Source organism: Xiphias gladius, chromosome 17 (assembly GCF_016859285.1).
Source record: "Xiphias gladius isolate SHS-SW01 ecotype Sanya breed wild chromosome 17, ASM1685928v1, whole genome shotgun sequence".
Classification (NCBI taxonomy): domain Eukaryota; kingdom Metazoa; phylum Chordata; class Actinopteri; order Istiophoriformes; family Xiphiidae; genus Xiphias; species Xiphias gladius.
Window position 1 is genome coordinate 19664241 of NC_053416.1, and position 22175 is coordinate 19686415.

The 22175-nt window shown below is 39.3% G+C and overlaps 1 protein-coding gene across 3 annotated transcripts in view; it reads left to right on the plus strand.

The window, feature by feature from the left end:
- Window positions 1-11043: 11043 nt before the first annotated feature.
- Window positions 11044-22175, plus strand: part of LOC120802459 (roundabout homolog 1-like) — an 80720-nt gene continuing 69588 nt past the window's right edge. For all 3 annotated transcript variants that reach the window (XR_005709231.1, XM_040150305.1, XM_040150306.1), the window contains exon 1: window positions 11044-11519. Coding sequence is in view for 2 of the 3 variants with exons in the window: in XM_040150305.1 (XP_040006239.1) it covers window positions 11462-11519 (58 nt within the window). In the remaining variant the exon portion in view is untranslated. The remainder of the gene's footprint in view (window positions 11520-22175) is intronic.

Here is a 22175-nt window from a genome sequence, read left to right on the forward strand (position 1 = left end):
AATGTTTATAGTGCTATTAAAACACCACACCAAACATATATTATCTTAATTTTTTTGCAAATAAAAAGTTCAAATGCAACTAAAGGCATATCTTGTTGTCACAGTTTTGATGCTGACATATCAGGGTCATTCATCCTCTGAGGCCAAAGGTCACTACCCTTCGCGGCTGGTCCATGTGATCATCTATTACTCCTCAGGCTACTTTTTCTCTTCCACAATGCCAACGCAGCCGAAGATGACTTGTCACTATGAGCCCTGACAGAGCTCCAGACATTGCCTCTCATACTTTTAATATCCTTGGTCTTGCTCTGATAGCTCCCTTAATGCATTATACTGGCAGTGATGAAAGCCAGTATTTATCTCCCTATCCATTTCCTCAAAACACACAGCCATATGTCAGCCATAACGGCCAGGTGTTGATAAGAACTCTTCAGTCTTAGGTGAGGAGACAGTGAGCCTTGTATAATGTTAATGTATGTGTCTTTACTCAATTGGCACTAATTTATGCAGGTGGTTTGTGTGTACATCAAATATCTGAGTCTGTCTGTCTCAATAGTGTAAGCCTCTTCCTCCACATACCTCCCACTGTGGCCTTGATTTAGACTCCAGTTCGTGCGCAGAAAATAGTCAGTGAATCATACTTCCCGGTCGTGCCCCCTGCTTTCCTTCAGCATCCGGTGGTGTTGTTCTACAGAGCTTCCGATTAGCCATCACATGGAGTCTATGTTGTGCATAAGGGTGTTTACAGACTTAAATTTGTTTGGCCTTTAGCATGACCATGTTTATAGCCAATACAGTATTTTATTTGCAGTACTGTGACATGAGTTATGTACCTCAAGTGTATAAAAATCCATAAAAGTATGTGGGGATATGCAGTATGTTAGTATTATATTCCTGTAAATGCTGCAGGTGCATTGAAATATGCCTGCTTTTTGTTTGAATTTGCATTCAAAGTAAATATGTAAATATAATATAAATAGTATATATATATATATTTATATATATATTAACTTTAATTATTCTTCCTGCACCTTTTGACATGGTACATTTAGTATGAAGTATTGCATTGGACATGTTTAGTGTCTATGAGTACAGGAGATTGCATTTGGGAGGGAGAAAAATTGAGGTGGAGAGATGCTGAAAGCTGATTCTGTTCATGCTCCAGTGCTTTCAGCAGTATGTGATCTGTCTGCTGTGCTATAGGGAGAGTTCCTGTTCTGGCTTATTGACAGTATGTTAGATCGTAAGCTGTGATTATTCACCAGTAGACAGAAGAAGCAAGGGGAAATCAGCAGTCCTGTCTCCTTTGATCTGCAGACTCTCCCCATTAGCTTAGAGCCTGTGCATATGAGTCTAACAGATACATTACTGTCACGTCTTTCAGTAACGGCAGCTTTGCAGGTGTTGGGTATGAGTGCATGCATGTGTACATGTGTGTACAGTTATTTAGACAGTATCAACGTGACATAGTATGATGAAATTCACTGGGTCGGTGCAGGTTATTTTCATTATACTAATTAGACAGAAGGATCAACACAAATTTAAATGGAGACGCTCCATTCACTGAACGTACAGTACAATAAAGCATAGAGGATTACTATAATAAGTGTTGACCCCACATACTGCTGATCTTTACATATGGCATCCCTGCCCTGGTTTTCTTTGTTTTCACTAGAACCATTCCAATTGCTCTTTTCATTTCAGGTTTGAGATTTCCTAGTGTGAAAGTAACACTTCTCCACTGGAGTTATCAGCAAATTATGCATATACTCTGGGGCTTTTTCTATTTCACTCACTTAATTTTTTTCTCCCACTGGCATATTTTTAAATTACATCTTGGATTTATTATATCTTCCCCCTCTATACCCATTTTCTGCCAATCTCCTATCTTTATTCCCCATAAGATATGTTAGTGAAACTAAACAATACAATGTTATTAATTACCACCCACATTTATTATTCAGCCCTCGACAAAATGCAATCTTCCTCACTCATTATGTTAGTAATATATCCATGTGAAGAGTTTTATAACAGCAGATTTCAATATGGAGGTTATTCATATTGAAGATTATATTACTATGGAGTATTATTGTTTCTGTGCTTTTGAAACATCAGCATATATACTAGATTGATCAAACACTGTAAAGTCCTTAGTACAAGTCATTTACTCACCAACCACAACAGGATTGTTTTTAAAGACAAACATGCCAAGCCTGCATTGGCTTACAAGATTTCACAAAATTAATATAAACCAGATCCAGAATGAAGCAAATACGATACGACCAAGGGATGTGACATAAAGTCTAACAAGACTAAGAGTCTACAGCTATGCTAGTGTCTCTGTGAGGCTTTTCTGAGGTACAGTCGTGCTCTGAGCTAAATGCTAATGTCAGCATGCTCACAATGCCAATACAAACTTGCTGTTTCGCTGGAATAATGTTTACCATGTTTACAATCTTAGTTTAGCATGTTGGCATAGCATGCTAACATTTGCTAATTAGCATTAAATAAAGTACAGCTGAGGCTGATGGGAATCTAATTAATTTTGCAGGTGTTTGGTCAAAAACTTAAGTACTTGACAAATTTTGACAAGATGGTGGTGCTGACTGAAAAGTTAAGGGATCACCAAAATTATTAGAGTTAGTCCTGAAGGTGACATGAATGTCTGTACCAAATTTCATGGAAATCAATTCAGTTGTTGAGACACTCAGTCACTCAATGTCAACCTCATGATTGTGCTAGAGGAAAAGTCAGGGGATCACCATAGTTCAGTAGAATACATCATCTGGGAAAAGTAATTATCTGTAAAAAATTCTATCCAGTAGATATTGAGATACTGTATTTCACTGGATAAGTGAAAAGTTTGACCTGCTGGTGGTGCTAGATGAAAAGTTAAAGAATACTAACATCATCAGAGTTAATTCTCTGCGCACCATGGATGCCTGAACCACATTTTATGGCAATCAATCCAGTTGTTGAGACGTTTCACTGAAAATCAAAAATGCCAACCTCAATGTGGTGCTAGAGGAAAAGTCGGGGGATCACCAAAGTCACTAGGACTCAGGCTCTAGGGACCATAAACATCTGTACGTAATGCCATGGCAATCCATCTAGAACCCACTGAGATATTTGGTCTTGACCAAAGTGGCGGACTGACTGAGAGACCGTCATTGCCATCCCTAGAACCCTGCCACTAGTATCGCAAAAAATAAAGAATACTAAATCACATACCTTACAAAATTAGATGCCTGACCTTCATATCTACAGCAAAATTCATACCAGTGGATTGCTGATGAAACATAATCTGTAAATATAATTATAATCTTCAAGAAAAATCGAAATATTTAGTCCATCTTGCCTTGTTTTCCAAGGTTTTAAAAAAAATGTGAGCAAACTTGAAGATAACTAACTAATCCATTTCAATTTTTGATTATCTGTGGACCAGAATATTTACCTCTGCCAAGGAGGTTATGTCTGTTTGTTGGTTTGTTTGTCAGCAGGATTACACAAAAAGTACTGAACCGATTTGAACCGAACTTGGTGGAGGGATGGGGAATGGTCCAGAGAAGAACCCATTCAATTTTGGGGCTGATCCGCATCATTTACAAAGAGTTCGAAATTTTTTTCTCTGTAGTCTGGTTTGTCTTGTTTGACACTGGCCTTGGCGCAGGTCTGCGCTCTCTGAGTGTCCCTCTAGTTAAAGTCTTTTTTAGCTCTTTCACGAGGATTGAACCAACCAACCTCCGTGAAAATGTCAAAAAAACAAACACAAAACTTTAACATGTACACTAATTCCCCTCCTTTCATATACAGATAAAAAACTTTTTTTTTTTGTTTTTTGTTTTTACTAAAGTAACAACATATCACTATCTTGTAGCTTAACCTAAATACCCAAAACAAAAAGGGTCCCTCCCCTTCTCATCCCGGTGTGTACAGTGTATTCACTTTTAGCTCAAAGTTTGGCATATCTACAGTGTTGGCTGTTGGTGTGCCTTACTCAGAACAATTAAAGTGCCGCATCGGTGGAGTCAGTGGCCTCAGGGTGCCAAGACATCCTAGGATTCTGGCTTTCCATCAGACAGCTAGGATGAGTTGCAAAGCTGTTTGTACCACAGATGGCAGATCAGTAGAACTGACTTCTTATTTCTCTCGCCTGGCATTGTCAACCGCTCATCACCATTCACACTGGAGGGCAAGGGTGTGTGTTCTGTTGTGTGTGTGTGTGTGTGTGTGTGTGTGTGTGTGTGTGTGTGTGTGTGTGTGTGTGTGCATAGGTATGTGTAGGTGTGTATTTACTTGGGGGCTTAGGTTGGGATGTGCAGCAGGTAAATGTGAGCATTTTTGTATGTTGTTTGACTTGGATTATGTGTGAGAACATGGAATTTTGAAGGGGCACAGTTTTGCACAAATCACATAAAGAGCATGTTTCAGATGTACTGTAGAAGCTCACTTGTGTGTTGGAATATGGTGGGAGAAGCAACACTGAAGCAATAGTAATCTGCATTACCTTGCTTTGTGTGGACTGGATCCCTCTGAAACAAACAGACTCAGAGTTTGGCAGTATGCTAGATGGGTTTCAGAAGAAAGTCCATCTGTCTGCCTCTCTTCTTTATAGTGGAATTTCACACAGGGAAATGGTTGCACATACTCGCCAGCGGGGTAGACAGAGTTTCTTTTATGGTCATAATGCCATGGAATGTCTGTGAAATGACACAATAATTAGAAGTTACATGTACTGTAAAACCATTTACAAAAAAGACGGTTTAGATTCCGTCATAATGCTGATTCGCAGAAAAGTGCGAAACACCATTTTCCTCTTTTTTTCATTTCTTTTTTCAAAATAATAGAAGCATGAGGCCAAAATAAAAGCTAAGTGTTTCGCTATCTGACTAACTTTGGAGCGCAGTGTATAATCATCTCTTTATTCTTGCAGCATGTCTCAAGTTCAGCTCACATGTTTCAACTACAGTATATGGGATGTCCTGATATGTCATTTCACCTGTCTGTCTCTTCCAGGTTTATTAAGGCCTTTTTAAGGCACTGTGAGGCAGTAGGGACAATGAGGGCTATACAATCACCCATCACATTCCTTCTCGTCAGCCTGCTTTTTGTCAACCAGCTGCAGCAGGGCCACGCCATGGACATTTCATCAGGTGAGTATCTTTTGTGTGGATGGGAGAAGGGTGAAGAAAGAGAAATATATTAAACAATACCATCTTAATAGCAGAACTTCAGCACCTTGTAGGTGCAGAAATGCTGTCCTCTTGTGGTTGAGAAGTTTAAGACACAGAACTCTGAATATGTGTTCATTTATTTTCTCTCTGTAATTTAAAATGTTCATACAACATGGAATCCAGATTAATCCCTAGGTACAATTTGCACACACAATGCAACCAGGATAGGGACACGGGTTAAATATTCCTGGGCAACACTGCTTGTGTTTCAATGTTTCAAAGAGTTATAAGTTTCAGTTGTTCAAGAGAGGTTCAATGTCTCATCTAATATGCGGATTAACAACATACAGGATCATCAACTATGTAACATGTCAATAATATCATATTATGTTTAATAATCACCCATTCCACTAGATGTATTGATAATCAGTACAACTATTATTTCATTGGTGTATATGGCCTTTAAATTTAAACACACTTTTAAAAACTGTGCTCTAACATGACAATAGCAAAAACATTTAATGTTTTGTTGCTGCTTCTTTGGCTTAAATTCCAGTGACATGATGAAGTGGTGGCACCCTCTAGTGGTACAGTGTAACAATCTCCATAGCAATAAACCTCATCACAGCCAAACGGCCAGCCATTGTCTAAAACAAGAGTAAATTACTGGAAAGTGGTGATTCTTTGTGTGCACTTTAGTGTGGCTGTTGTGTAATGTTGTTGTTTAATTTATGAATAGCGGAGATAATATTTCAGACTTTGTCAATAATGTAAAAAATAAATAACAATTTACCTAACCCTAAATTGTGTAATAAAGTTTATCGGTTGCTCAGCTGAATTTCCTTCAGCAATCTGTAGTTTCAGCAATGCGTTGCATTAGATTTAGTTTCTGCCTACACAGAAGAGATCATATTCCTCTTGTGAGCAGGACATTAAGGCATTCATACACTTTACCTTTCTGTGATTTCAGGATGAAATTTAAGTAGACCTCATAGCGCTGAAATGCTCTTGAAATGGGCTTCCGGAGCAATATTTATTAATCTGCAGGCAAGGGAAATATCTCTTTAGGTTAATCTATTTATAAAACAATCACAAACAAACTTCAACTTGATGAGTCATTATCCGAATCGAACTGAGTTAAGTCATTTTTTTTTAATGCCAAAAAAAGTTCACAAAACTGCTTTGTTGACACAAAGGGTAATAATACACTGCAGCATAAAAGAATGTCTCCAGGCAACTTATGTAACTAGTCACAGTATGTCATTATGACCGCAGTCATTCTGCAGCGCTTTTCAGCATCTCTATTTCACACATGTAACGTGAAATAAAAGTATGGGTTTGCGGGACATGGGTGCATTTATTAGTCTGATTACTGTTCCACTGATGATACTGAATACAGTTGCCGAAATGAATGTGTAAATGAAAAAAAAAAACTTTTCTTCTTTTGTCTTACTGGTTTTGAATAGATACTGTAAATTATTGATGAAGTTATAAATCTGCCAATCCAATTAGCTGCATGTGATAGTATAGGACCCCACAAGCCAATTCCCTATTATTTGTCTGCATTTCCTGCTTATCAAATACCCTTGTGTTCCTTTTGTGTAACAGTCGTTCATTAGTGAGATTTACTGTTTGATAGAGTTTCCTGTTGATAGTAAACCTTAGGCCAGTAAAAGAATACCTCCATGTTGCAGGTATTCTTGGGTAAGCTAAGCAGTTCTGTAAAATTGCTGTTGTTGTTCCCATACGACCAGATACAGATAAGCACAGAGAGAACCGCGAGGTCATCACCCAAACACCTGCATCTGAGCCTGCATCTGAACAAGACAACAGCCTTGGGTACAAAGGTAAAGTCATTCGCTAAATGTGGTCCGTGCAAATCTGGTCGATCGGAAGCATTCGTGTTTAGTATAGTACTGCAGTATGTAACAACAGTGTACTTTACTCTCGCACCTTCAAGTCAAAGAGTATACTTGCATGTTACTGAGAATAGATTATGCTGTTTGGTCTCTTGTTATTTTCAAATTTGGTCATTAGTCAAAATGAAAGATCTATTTTATCAAATTTATTTGCTCTGTTTCTAAGCTGTCTAGTTTTGTCTGGGTTTAATCTCGTAAAAAGGTTTTCAAGAAATCTCTAAAGCAAGCCTCGACAAAGTCAGCAGTCAGTAAAATGGTGCTCTAGGTTGTGCTGATTCTGTATTTGTCCTTTTAAAGATAAAATGTTGAATCAAATTCCCTGGAAGAGGACTGTATTTCCTTTTCCTTACAAAGACTCTAATACCACTTAATGCCAGTTCAGCAGCTGCAGACCTCAAATGCTGTGTCCAAAGCCAACACACTTAAATGCTCTCTCCCTTTGCTTTGATATTTTATGTTAAGGGCTCTGACTTGAGATGCACTGAGGTACAACAAAGCTAAACGTTTAATAGCTCTTCTCTTCCCATAGCCTTTATGGTTGGAAGATTGCAAAACCCAACTTATATGTTGAACAGTCTTTCTGACACCTGGAGCACATTCAAGTAAACACAAAGAAAAAAATTAGATGCTAAAATAATTGTATTCTTGACCTTTTATCTTTAATGGGCACCATAAAGATGTTTTTTTCCTTTGCCTTTATGGAATCTAAATTGGCTTCCATCTGACGTAGTTTATGTGACCCTAATGTTTGAAAGTTTAATTCTTGATCTGGCTGTTTCCTCTCTCGAGATAAGGAGCCTTAATTTTTTTTTTGTTTGTAAAGTCTTTGTGGCCCCGCAGGGAAAAAAACAAACAAACAAACAAACAAACACAAAAAAACTGACAGGGAGATTGTGAGAAGTTGAAAGGATGTCCAAGTCTTAACAGCTAATAAGACTGTCTGGGTGGCTGCCAGTTTGCCAATTTAGAGGGATATTGAGAAGAGCAGAGGCATGGATATTGCATCAGCTTTTTCCACTGTGTTGTGGGTGGATGTGAATGTGAAGGCTGACTCTCATTTTGCTTCAACACTTCATATGACCCTGAGCAACTGTAGTGATGTGGAGTGAGAGGTGCTGACAAATAGGCAAAGATATTAACAAGTGGGGGGAAATGATAGACCCAATGAGCTGTCATAAGTAATAGGAAAATGGGGAGAGTGGAGAATCAGCAGGGAAAATAAAAGCTAGAATGGAAGAAATAATGTAGGGAGAGAAGCCACTAATGGCCCTGATGTGTTACATACACACCTATCCATTAAAACATTGACACAGTTCATACAGACCACTTGCCTGATATTCTGATACCAGGTATAAACAGATCATTTCAGCGAGGATGATTTGAAACCTGTGACTAATAGAGGAGTAGCCGAAGCCAAGTTTGTTGCTCTCTGGAGATTCCAAATTATTTATTCCTTCATAAATATTTTTTTTGGATTTGGCTTTGTGCTTTTTGGAGATATTTTTTCTCCCCTGGCTCAGGACCAGTTGGAAAACTACTTCGGAGTGAAATAAATAAATAAAAATAGTTCTCAGTGCTTGGCACCGTCTCCTTGAAATCCTTGCCATTTTATGCGTTGTGTTGCCATGAAGACGTGCGTGTCTTTGTGTCCATTTTTCGCCATCTGTTCCTGGAAATATTGATGTTGGAGATGCTTTGGATTGTGATCAAATGTGAAATATGATAGAATTCACAAACCCTGCATTTAGTTGTGTGCACTGCACATGTTGTTATGTTGAAGCCACATGTGCATAAAGCGAGAGCTCCACTGGTGAACCCTGTCTCCACTTGTTATTTGTGATTTGGCGACTGTGATGGTAGCCAGCTTATTCCCATTAATTATATGACTTAAGGCTAATTATGCAGTTATTACATGACCAGGACCGTATTGTCCACTAAAGTACTATTGTGCTATTGCAGTCACTCGATCTCAGCCAACTGGGCTGCCGGAGAGTCATATAATGGGGATGATATTTATTTTGAAGGCACGGAAAAATGTGAACAAACAGAGACTCCGTAGGGAAAAATAAACACAATAGCAATGTGCAGCAAAGGCTGAATAATAGCTGAAATGGCAAGAACCATGGCACAACTGTACATATATTTCAGTGCCATTGTGTTAATGCAAACATGATGAATAGGTTATAGGAACTGGAGAAAAAGGAGAAAATGCAAGAAGGAGAAGAGCGCTGAGGGGAAGGTGTTCTTGAATGGAAAAAATGGAATGCGTATTTTATAAAAGCCGTAATGTCCTTGGGATAAGACTGTAATTTCCCATACTTTACTGGTTGTTTACAAACTGTGAGGGCTCTGCTTAGAGAGCTGACTGCATTCAGCAGAGCCACCAGTGGTCCACAATGGCCAATTAAAGGATTTGAGGCGAGAGGGCAGGGAGGCAGGAGTAAGTAAACTGTTCAGTCTAAATGTAACTTAAAAGACCAGAAGCATCACTATTTTTTTCTGTGCGTGTGAGTGAGGCAGATAATTTGACTTTGTTTTAAATACACAACTATTGTCTCTTTTCTTCTGTTGCTAATTTTGGTTGGACATGCCGAGGAATTTTCAAGAGTATGCTTTTTATGGTAGAAATTATGCATATACTAAACTTTTCACCTTTGTTGTGTCATGCAACTTGCCTGCTTCGGAGATCTTTGGAGTTTTGTGTATTTGGCAGAAATAGGGTGCAAACAGACTTTTAAAAGTATATATCAGTAATGTATTTGAAATCAAAAACCCTCAAGAATTTGACACAGCTGTGGCTATGCTACTGAAGACACGGGGGATATCATGAACAGATCAAATTGCCAAGGAGAAATCCAGTAGTGGAGGCAATACAAAATGAAAAACACAGCCTTTAATTACACGATTAACTTTTCCTAGTACAGTTGCCTTTCCACCAGACTGTGCTGCAGGCCTGCAGCCAGCAGAGGGAGTGCTGACCTCCTCAGACGACAAAAGACATTTCTGAGGTTCGGTCAGTGATACAACTATTTACTATTAACTTTAAAATGGATTCATCTTTCTCAATTCAAACTGTATTAAATTAAAGTTGAATTTCACTGAGGGTATGTGATTAATACTCTAACATATTTGATATCAAGATATCATATGTTAGGTAAATCATTTCTACTATACTTAAAATGTCATCCAATTCCCCAGTGGTATGTTGAGAGGGTCCTGTGTGGATAAAGGCCCATGGTACTGGCTCATTAAGAACACAGTACACTTTCCTATATGTGCTGCCTGCACTGGTCCCTTTAGGTTGTAATAAGGAAACAACAGAAGTGCAAGTTCCTCTGTCTTGGTAGGAGGATCAAAAAATTGTATGAACCACTTGTCAAGGTCATATATTCACTTTCAACAGTAGACACACTTTAAATTATTAAGTACATTTTTGGTTGGGGGGTGGGTCTGCATTTCATTCTGTGTAACGCTCTTAATGACATATTGGATAAAGACGGACGCCTAAAACAAAGTGTTAAATTGGCGCACCCAGTTGGATTCATAGTCCACTGCAAGCCCCTGCCATTCTGTAAACTAGAAACGGCTCGACTTACATTAGTGGGACTGGGTGTTGTGACACATTGTCTGCAATATTTAATCCATTAGTCATTAAACCTCTAAGACCCACATGCAGTACTTTGCCAACCTTTTGGCGTGTTTCTAGCATTTATTAGACCTGAGTCTTTTTCATCAGGGACGAGCTTAAAAGCAAACCCTGGCAGAGCCTCGCGCTGTGAGCGTGCCCCTTGTGCGGTTAAATGGTGCCTGACTCGCTGGAATCTCCTCTGCACAGCAGAAAAGCCTCTGACTGGGGAGGGAAACCAAAGCAGCGCTGAGCGCAGAGACGCACGGCGCCTCATTCAGCCCGCGCCAGTCCCACCAAACCGGGATAAAAAAAAAAAGGGGGGGGACTACACGTTTAAACCATTAAAGTGAGTGCAACTCTTTGGATTCCTGCTCTCTATCCTTCTTCTGAGGTGGAACTAGTAGCGTTCCTGATGACCGATGAATTCCGCGAAGTTATCAGCATTCGGACGTGAGGGAGCTCGACAGGAGCGGAGAAAATCCAAGCGGCGTTGAGTGGATTACTTCCCGACTAACCCGCCACGATGCCTCCGACTGATGTGAACTTCGGGCCAGCTGCGAATTCTCTCTCTGAGGAGCAGTTCTGAGCGTTATCATCTGTACTGCCGCGGAGTTCAGGAACTCTCCTCCGACCCGATCCCCATCATCGGCTCTGCAGTAGAAGTTGCGATTTAGATGAAAGGGGCATCACGCAAAGCGCACTCTAACTGGATTTACACCGTTTCCAGCTGCTCTTGAAGGATGCCTGCCTGTTTGACGGCAGTTTACTGTCTGCTGGCATTTCTACAGATTTGTTCAGGTATGAGTTGTTTATTGCCAAAACATTTTCTCTTATGTTTTCGGGTGCTGCACGTGTATTCTTAAAAAGAGCAATTTAACCGGCGGTGGTGGAAAACAGAGAGAGGGTCGTGACAAATTTGCTGAGTTTGATCTGTCATAGCACCCCTACAGGTATTTCGGTCATCTTTTTCCCGGTGCAGCCAGCAGGATGCGGCCCCTGGCCCGTGCTGCGGGCTGCCCGGTCGCTGAAAGTGACCCCTCTATCTGTAATTGCTCAGCCTTTTCACAAGCAACGCTCATCGCACCAGTGGAAATGAATCGCCACAAGTGTCCGAAAGGAAAAGGAGAGTCAGGTCTATGTCGGAGAGCATGTGGTTTTATACATGTGATCAAATTAGTTGTATCGTGGGCCTGCATCACTTGAGCTGCAGGTAAATGAGGAACAGAGGGACTTCACTTGGACAGTCCCTTTGCACCAGTCGGACCAGTGAGGATGTGTGATTTTCACTGGATAGACATAAGACTTCATACACTGACAATGTTATTATTCTTTAAAGTGGATTCATTACTAGATAATTAAATTCACATTGTCAAGCTTGAAAAATGAAAGTTACTCCTGTCAAGTGACTGTAAAATACAACCCAACATTTTCATTTCGTTTCATTTATTTATAAGGCCAATGCACAATAATCGACACTTTTATAATTGTAACAATTGTATAATCAGCAGTCTAATTTTCAACTGTGGTCCTTTGGCAAAATGTTCTGAAACCTATGAATGATGGTGAAAAATTACCAATAAAAAACAAGATGCCGTATGGAGAGGAATAGCAACAAAACCATTCTCGAGGTAGGCCATGTGCATTTATGTATGACAAAAGGGCTGGGACATTTATGTTGGAAAATTGGCCTTTGTCAAACACCATGCTTATTGGATGAAATCTTAGGCAGAGACAGAGAAATGGATTTGTCTTATACACATTTTCTAGTAGTTGCTATGTTTTATGTTGGTGGGGTCAAAGGTTCGCTCCAGGAAAACTACCTCAAGCGTTCCTATAAAACCAATATTGCAGATGGAGGTTGGGGCGCACGTCACCAAAGTTTTTGTTGGAGTGCTGACAACATACTTTCCACTAGACTAAATTGGCTTACACTTTTTTTTTCTTTAGCCTTTTGTCACAGCAGATATTAGCCACTTTGTCCTAGCCAAGCACCAGACTTTGCAGGTGCAGCCATTGAAGCAACCCCAGAAGACATCCTCCACCCACCAGGACTTAAAAGGCAAACTGTAAAATACAGTGATACCAAGTATGGTCACATAGATTCATTGTTTGGAAAGACTGGGTATTTTCGGGCCAGATAATATTAGATAACAACATTTGTATCTATGCACTTGGTCTACGGAACAAGCTGGTTGAGCCTGGATGATTTTTAGAGTTTTGAAGGGCTCCACCTATAAGGGAGGAGTTCATTCATTGCCCACAAAAAATACATTAAGCTGAACACAAGGTACAACAATGCACCAGATAGAGAATAATGACTAAATCCCTCCACCATTCTTTTTAACATGCAGTATTTTAAGCTACTGTATGGATTTTAAGGAAATGCTTCAGGCTGAAGTATTAAAGTAAAACATACAAAATTATATTTTTGTCATAATACTTACTAGTAATCTAAGTAAATTTCGATGCACTCATTTTTGGCTAAGGTACACAAGAAAAACCCAAGTGTTTTTTTTTATTTCAAGAGTGCCTCAAATTCCCTACTGACAGCAGTCTCGTCACTCTGAAAGACAAAGACAGCCGTCAGTAACATTAGCAGTGGCCACAGAGTGAAAAAAGAACAATATGTTTTCAACACTAGAGCTTCCATAAGTGTCTGACACTGAGTGATGGCTTTATTCTGTACTGGACTTCCTTTGTTTGACAGTAACGAGAAAATTTTTTTCCAAGTTTTTTTCTCCTATAGCATGAGGGCTGAAATAATTTTGCCCACTTCAGGATACATGTGGATTTAACGCACCCTTATTCTTGGATGCGACACAATTCTTTCAAATTAACATGTTATGATAAGGTTTATTTCATATAACACTAATGTTCTTCCTAGCTTCTTTGACCAAAGCAGAATCGGCACAGTGTTAACATGTGGATATAATACAGCCTTGTAACCAACAGTCTTTTCTTAAACTTCAGTGGTAACTTAAAAAAGGAAACACACCAAGTCTTGCCTATACACCACATCAAGAGCACAAAAATACGTATGACACCAATTTTCCTGTTGTCTTTAAATTTCCAAACTGACAAACTTGGTAACCATGCAATTCAGGGAGTTTCAAGGGTACTCAAGTAGGTTTGTGCTTTTGTTAGAAATATTGTCCTGCTTTACTGCCTTTTAAGTACAGTCTGTGATCCTTTACCATTGTGAAATATGTTAATTAGCAGTTAAAGTTGCACCATAGGCACCTGTTCATCACATTTTGTCTCAAACTGCAAGCGGCAGACTGGCACCATAGACCTCAAAGTTCAATAAAGCCTTTTAATTACTCCTAACAATTATGTCATTCACACAAAGAGCTCTGAGATGAAACTAACCCCTTACTGGAAGCCCAGATACTAAGAGTATTCAGTGCTTGTCTTGACCACTGAACACCAGGCACTCCTTTCTTTATTGGCCGAGGGACCAGTGCAGTGGACCAGACTTTTGACAAATGCTCACTGACTGGCCTAGCACTGCAGTTTATAGCCATAATATGTGAGTTGGGAGAGGTGATATGGTTTACAGTAAATGTACATAGCAATGGCCCTCTGTGAATCTGTGAGTATATGTGTGTGAGCCATCCTTATCCCACTATAGATCACAAACATTTTTAGACATTATGGCTGGGATAGCTGCCAGGTTTACATGCCCATTCTTGAAAATGATGCAGAATGACTCAGAATGGCTACATGTTTTTTCCACCCTTTTGTGTGTTTGATGTATACCAACTCATTCTCTCATTCTCTTGTATGGTATCTTGACTGTTGTATAAAAGCTAAAATGGTCGATCATTAAAACGTCGAGCTCTTAAAGCTGTGCTGTAAAGTGACTTCATTATACTCGGAACTAAGGGGAAGGTAGAGTTCAGCATTATAAATCTGTCAACGGTAATTGGATGATACATAATAATTTAAATGATGGCCATTAAAAGCATATGCTCGTGTCGAAATGGCATCGTCCTTTTCATCCCACAGATCTTAATTATGCTTCCCCAGAGTGATGCTGCGACCTGGCTCGCCATTCTACCTGTTTTGTTTGATTGTCTGCAAACACTGTCCAAAAAAGGAACGGTGGGAAACTAAAAGATCGGCCTGTCATGTTATTCTTTCTTATGATGGTTGTCTCACAACTGCGCTTTAAAACAGTACAGGATTTTGTTAATATCTTCATAACTGTACTAGCTAAGCTAATAACTAGTCTAAGTACTTTAGCAATAAGTGGCCAAGGTCCTCTGAGGCTTATTTAACCTTTATAAACCCTCGCATCCATGTGTTATCAGTAGAAAAATAAATACAAGAGGGACTCAGTGACTAGCAGAACACAGCCTAATTCCATCACTGGTGTTTGCAGTAACCCCATAGGGAGCCTTTTAACTGAGACATCTGGCTGGCCTGCTGGAGTTAGTAGTACACAGGTCAGAGTTCACATGTACTGGATCATGCTGCTATGGGGACTGACACTCATGGCTGCAAGAGGTTGACTGTTGTTAACCAAAATACTGAACGTCACTTGTTACAGAATGCTGGACCTTAAGTAATGACGGCTTGATTGGGGGAAGCTGGCCTGCTGTGTTGTCCCCTAAGCTAACAAGACTACCTATAGTCTTTGTGATGGTGACAGTGATGAGCTGAGTCTCGCTACTAATGAGGACTTCTTCGCTATGGATGATGGGGCTGATAAGACATCTGTGTACGCTGATGAGGCTTCCTTTGTTGGATGAAATTGTCAGGTTCCTTCTGTTCTTTCTTAGATATAATCCAACTAATAAGCTTTACTGTAGACCAGTTTGGTAGGAGAGCCTCTCCAGTAAATGTTGTTAATTTGCTGGAAAACACTCAAACGTAGGGTAGGAATAAGAAATAGACTAATTGAAATGTATTCACAGTGTAGCCCCTCTCTGCTTCATTCATGCTGACTGAGAATCTGCTGAGACTACTCTTTTTTAAAGAATGGTGCGATGGTTGCTTGCTAATTTAGAATATGTTCTTTCCTTTTTTACTGCTTGCAGCAACTCTGGGTGGCAGCAACTCTGGTCAGCTTTAAATGACATCAAGGTTTTTAAGCAGTTTATATTTTTCATCCGTCCTTGGGTTCCATCAAACCTGATTTGAGGTTTATGGTTGGATCTATCTATCCATATTTTGAAATGGATGAACACCTTATATCTTAGGTCCATGTTGAAATGAGTCATGAAAAATGAACATTGTTTGACATTATTGTTTTTGAGATCATTATTACCTGAAAAATGCTCATAAGAACTCAACAACTGTTGAGGCAGAATAACTGAGACTGTATCTCTCTTGTCTCTCAAACCCCTGCAGATGTCGCTGGTATTGTTTGTTTGTGACTGAATGTGCATAAATGCATAAGTAATGGTGTTAGCGAAAGCTCGTGTTAATGTGTGTTTTCGAATTTTGTGCTGAAAGCTATGGTTCATGATTGCATCCCTTGTTTACTCACTGTTTTCCTGTGGTGCTGTGAGCCCGAGCATGGTTGCAAACCCTGGGGAAGGGAAGCTACTGAGAGCTTTAACAAGTGCCTGTGGGCTTGGAGTTCACAGGTTATCACACCTTCACAAAGGCAAACACGTACGTTCACACACCCGCACACACGTACACACACAACTCATTTTGAGAAGGATCGATAACTATCTGCCTCTCCTGTAAAGTTAGTGGGTTCCTCGCCTTAAGGATCCTCCTACACCCCTACTACTTCCCTCAACCTTTTCTGCTCATCTCTAAAAAGAACCACAGCATATATAATTTACTCAGTCAGTATTTCAAATTGTTTAGGTTGACACGCTCTTATAAAGCACAGTAATGTCTTGATTGACTGTTACAGAACTCAAGCATGACCCCAAACACATAATATAATAAATACAATATACAGCTTGATTTTATTAAACAAGTATAATGGCATGACGCTAAGCATAAACTTAAACTATTAGTCATGTAGTTTCATGACCACTGCGACCTCAGTAATGTGTTAAATTAACCAGACAAAATTTGTACTAACCAAATTATTCTGTCATTTAAGTCTGTGTTAATTAGACCTATAAAAATGTGGTTTTGTCTACTAACTTACAGATCACATCATACCATTGTGAAAAACTAGATTAAGGCTGCAGACTACACCACACAGAGTTAAATTATTTGTGATGTGAAGTTGATTTATTTCTTCTTTTTAACATCTTGTGCTTGTCACGCCCGAGGTGGTGCTCTCAGTTTCTTCCAAAAAAACTGTCAAGAGATCCTAAGTAGTGAACTACTAACCGTGCTCATTTGGATAGATGAGCTTCTAAGCTCAGACATTCCCGTGGGTTTGTGGTTTTTCCCCGGGCTGTTTGTACTTCTTTGGCCTGAGTTTCCTGTTCTGAGGTCAGTGTCCAGCTGTGTCCATGGCTTTGTGCTGAGGCATTTTGGATAATTACTTCTGTAAATAAATCTGCTCTCCATACTCAAGAGATTTCATAAGTAATTACAAAGATACCCCACATGTGAATGTTATGGTTAATATGCGAATCGAAGTTGTTTCATCCTCTGATAATGAAGATGGGCTGAGACAGGCTAATTGTTTTTCTTAGATAATATGTGTGTCTGAAACAATACTATTGTACCTATGTGACCCTGCAACTTGTCCATCTGTGCTAGCAATGATTGAAGTGCTGCAGTGGTTGCAGTGCTTTTAGAGTGAAGCTGTATTCCTCAAGGATTATTATTTGAGAGTAAGTGGGAGCATCACTATTTTGAAAGGGTAGCTTTAAAGGTCACTGTGATGATATGACCTCAGAGATGCTTCTCAAGGATACGTCTATGTGAGTCATCTCCTCTCCAGTCAGGCAGCTAATAATCAATAGTATCAATATGCTTTTTGTTAGGTCTTATGCAGTTTTTTCACTTTCACTCTTAGACACCCAGAAAATAGATGTATTCTCACACATATCATCAATTAGGGTGGCTGCAACTATTAAACCCCAGATTATCTAATGAGATAATGGCTCAGTATTGTGAGAGAACACATCAGTGGTACAGATTATCCCTCTGCCATTTCCTCAATCCTTCTCATCTTTCTCCTTTATTCGTCTCCCATCTCTCCCCGTCATTACTGACAGGGTTCAAAGCCCCCTGTGTGAAGACTGCAGCATAAAGAACTGTTTTCCCACCAGAGCATCTCTCGCTGAAGAGCCCAAAACATGCATAAATTGCTTTAATTAGCAGATCTATTATTAGATAGCATTTGAATTGCTGTAGGATGGGACTCACAGATAAGCAGGAGTAAAGACTGAAGCTGATGGTTTTGACGGTTTTGAATGTACAACTGTAAAGCTGTGATCCCTTTATCCGAACCTGTAATAAGGCAGGAGTGTGAGTGGAGTATTACAGTCTTAGATAATTATCTGATAATATAAAAATTAACTCAAGTAGTACATAATTAGCGCAATGGAAAATAAACACTTGCATTATTGGATTATTGTTTTCCGATGTATGTGGCTCGTAGTTGTTTGTTATACTTCAAACGTTAAAAAATCAAAGTCGCACATGTGGCAGACATATTCAGTGTGAGGTTTTCCACTATGGTCTGAGAAAGATTTAGTTAGTGCCCTTTCACGGAGATGAATTTGATTGGACAAAGACTTACGGGGAGCCTTTCATTCTGATATTAAAACTGATTCTGACAGCCTTGATCAGAGCACATCTAAACCAAACCCAGTCCTTTACTTGGCTTATCCCATCCCTGTAAGCCTTAAGCGAAGGATGAAGAGAGCAGGTGGATCAGGAGGCCGATCTGAGTGTGACGCCCGCAGGACTGACCTTTTATATCTATCTAACGTTACCTTCATTAACCGGAGGCTGACATTGGAATGCAAACTCTCAAGGCATCTCAAGCATCTTGATATACAGACTCATTAGCCAGTAGGAGATATTTGAACTATGTAGGAATCGCATGATGCCGCACCTTACTGTGGATGAAGATTTAAAGGGGGATGTTGATCAAGACAGATACCTGTGGTCTGGTTGTATCAGTTTGGGTTATTCTTTGTATCTAAGGCTAATATTCTCTCATTCACCACAATGAACTGAAGAAAAATTTTGATTTTCTAAAAGAAAACTTTATGTTTAGTTTGTTTGATACGAGGACTAGCAGCATCTGACGACTAATATAATATGTTGTAAGGGCTAAACATACAGTATGTAACAGGATTATGATATGCCCTTATCTATTCCATTGTGATAATGGCCATCATTGCAATATCCGTAGCTTCTTTGAATATATATTGATCTAAAGTGTCACAGTTTTTATTACTTTTTATTACTTTGCCTTCATGCCACTTTTGATCTCCCACTGACGAGTTCATAAGAAAGAACTTATCAGTGAATCTTTTTATTTTTGCCCCACAGTGATCAAGAATCTTCAAATTTTCCATCAACTTATTCAACTCTAGAGCTTGTGTAAATAAGACATAAGAGACTTACGAAACATATAAGGTCAAAAAGAATGAAAAAAGGAAGCCTCTTGGATCTGGTACTTTCTTACATTCCATTTTCTCTCTTGTCGTGCTGGGTTACAGCGTAGCGAAGGCCTTCTTTTGGAAGTGCATATAACTGGGGGTTGCACAGCGGCATGATAGCGGTCTTGTCTGAAAAAAAGGCCTCGGGTTAATGGGGGAGTAAGAAGTGTGGCCAGGGATAGAGTCAAGGAGTGAGAGAGAAGGAAGCACTGTGACTTCTGCAGTCTTTGGTGGCTATGTTTTGAAATACAGCAAGTCGTGTTCGGGATCCTTATGTACGAACACAAGGATAAAAGGAAACTTCCGACAGTCATTACTCTCAGAGACATTTTGTTCTCAATGCATGTGATTTTCCATTGCAATAAGAACTAAGGGAGCAGATTTAAGCATTACTTCTAATCAACCAAAGTGCCTGCACTGTTTCCTCACTTCAAACAGTGCCATGCAAGATTGATATCAAGTGTTGACTGCAGCCAGATTTTTAAAGCTGGTTTATTCCAATCAGTGTTGCATTATTATTATTATTTTTTTAATTTATTTATTTTTTTTTTTTACAAATCATTGCAATCAACTTAGACTGTTGAATGTAACCTCTCTTCAACCAGCAGATAATCACAACTTCTGCCAAAATGGTCAATTTGAGGGCAAAATGTTAATGTTGTACTCTTAACGCATTTATTAGAGCACACAAAATAAGATTACCTCGGAAACATGACTTAAAGCATTTTTGACTCAGTAATCATGAAAGCATAGAGAGATATTTGGACCCATACCCTCAAACTCAATCCACACAACATAGCTAACCGAGCTGGAAAGCTGGGCTTTAACAGTATACTTTATGTCAACAACCAGCAGAGCCCTGTGCCAATGTATGATCAACAGCCGCACCACAAATGGAGCCAAATAAAAAGCTGTTCATACAGATAAATTCTCAAATTACTGCCAGATGAGCAGTTGTATTCACCTTCTAAAAGGATTATTGAAGGGTAAGCTATTAACTTTTCATAGAAAAAAGGATTGAAGTCTATTCATAAAAGCTTAAATCTTTCATAGCAAAAAGGAAGTGAAAAGCAATTTGTCGAGAACATAGCTAGAATATTATTTGCCCAGTGGAAGAAGTGATTGACACAAGCAGGTTTGCTGTGAAAAAAGAGGTCAGGATATTATGAAGTTCCAGAAGCTGGTTCTCATCCGTGTTGAACTTTGGCTTCGATGCTACTCCCACTGCTGTACTTTATCACAACTTGTAGTATTGCTGTTCGCTGAGGGTAGTGTTAGTGTCTGCAAAACAAACACATACAGTATAAGAATGGGGTTTCCTCTTATACACTACATTTATAAAATAAACTCCATCTATTTATTTTGTGATTAATGTGACGGAAAAATTACAATCAACATTTCAACATAAATCTTTTGAATGGGTAATGTCAAGAGGAACACTCCCATTTGTTATCTCTGTGGTCTTTTGGCCACATGTGTGCTGTAACTCAGCTAGGAGACTGCCTCCGAATTTCTTTAAAAAGAAAAAAAGGGTTGATGCCTATGTTTTGTATGCACTGACACAGGACTATCAAATGTACATTTTTCACTGCAAGCGCAACACGTAACAATGTGGCACCAGCAGCAGCAGCATCAGCAGCAGCAACAGCTGTGTTTTGATAAGATTTGCGACTACTGCCAAGGTGTCAGACAACCGTTGCTGTTTTTGAAATATCAGACTGCTGCCTCCAGATCAGAGACCATTTTGAGAAACAACAATAGAACAACAACAAACAACAACAAACACGAATTTGAGTGTTCTTTCTTCATAAGCATTGTCAGGTTAGACTGTTTATTTGTGAAGATACAAGTAACATGCAACACTTTAATAAATGTATTTCTGGTTAATATGTTTTATTAATTTTTATTAATCGGAGAGTCTGCTAAGCTTAATTGCAATGACTTTCTTGCCAAGAGTTAAATGAGAAGGTTGGTACCACTCACATCATTTTAATTAGTGATCTTTAGGTGGATTTTGTTATCTCTGGACAAAGTTAGGTTAGCTGTTTCATCTCTAGGGTCTAGCTTTATACTATACAGACACACATGAGAATGGTGTCGATCTTCCTATCTAACCCTCTGCAAGGACGCGTATGAGCATATTTCCCAAAATCTGAGTGAATCTAAGCAGTATTGACCTATAATCCCCTGTGCCTTAATGTACCCGCTTATTAATGTCCTTTTAGACTATTAAGCTAATGCCATGATTGCTTTTAGTGTCGATGCTGTCCAAAAACAGCCAGGGCTGTGGCCCCTTATATTGCCCCCTCATTACATGGACAGTATTGGAGAGTTACAAGATAGGTTCAGAGGCAAATCTGGCTTGTTTCTATGTTTGACTTTATGTGTTTTTGTTTACATCGTGATACTGTCTGATGGGTACGTCCAGTGCATGTTTCTGTATCTGCATGCACGCATGTATGAAATAAGAGTTCAGTCCTGTGAGAGGGCTTCAGTTTTGTGGATGGGATCGGTGCTCAGGGCAAAGTCTCTCTCTCCCTTCACAGTATGAGAGTCAGTTCACATCTGGGCTGCCACTACCACGGGCACAATTAAGACAGAAACTAAATGTAGGTCATGCAGACATGCACTTGTGACATGCAATGACGCAGCATGAAGCTAGTGTAATATTAATGTAGTAATTGAGTTACTTAAGTAAAAATGTTTATAAATGACAGCTTTATAACTTACAACCCTCAGAGGAGATGAAGGAAACATGACGAACTACAGATGGTCAACCCCACATTATGCAGCCTTTTTAACTGATCATACTAATGACTGTAGACTACACTGTGAGTTGTAACTGATGAGGAGATAAGGCATGCTGTACACTGAAACAGTAAATCACATATCAAACTGGTATACAAGATTA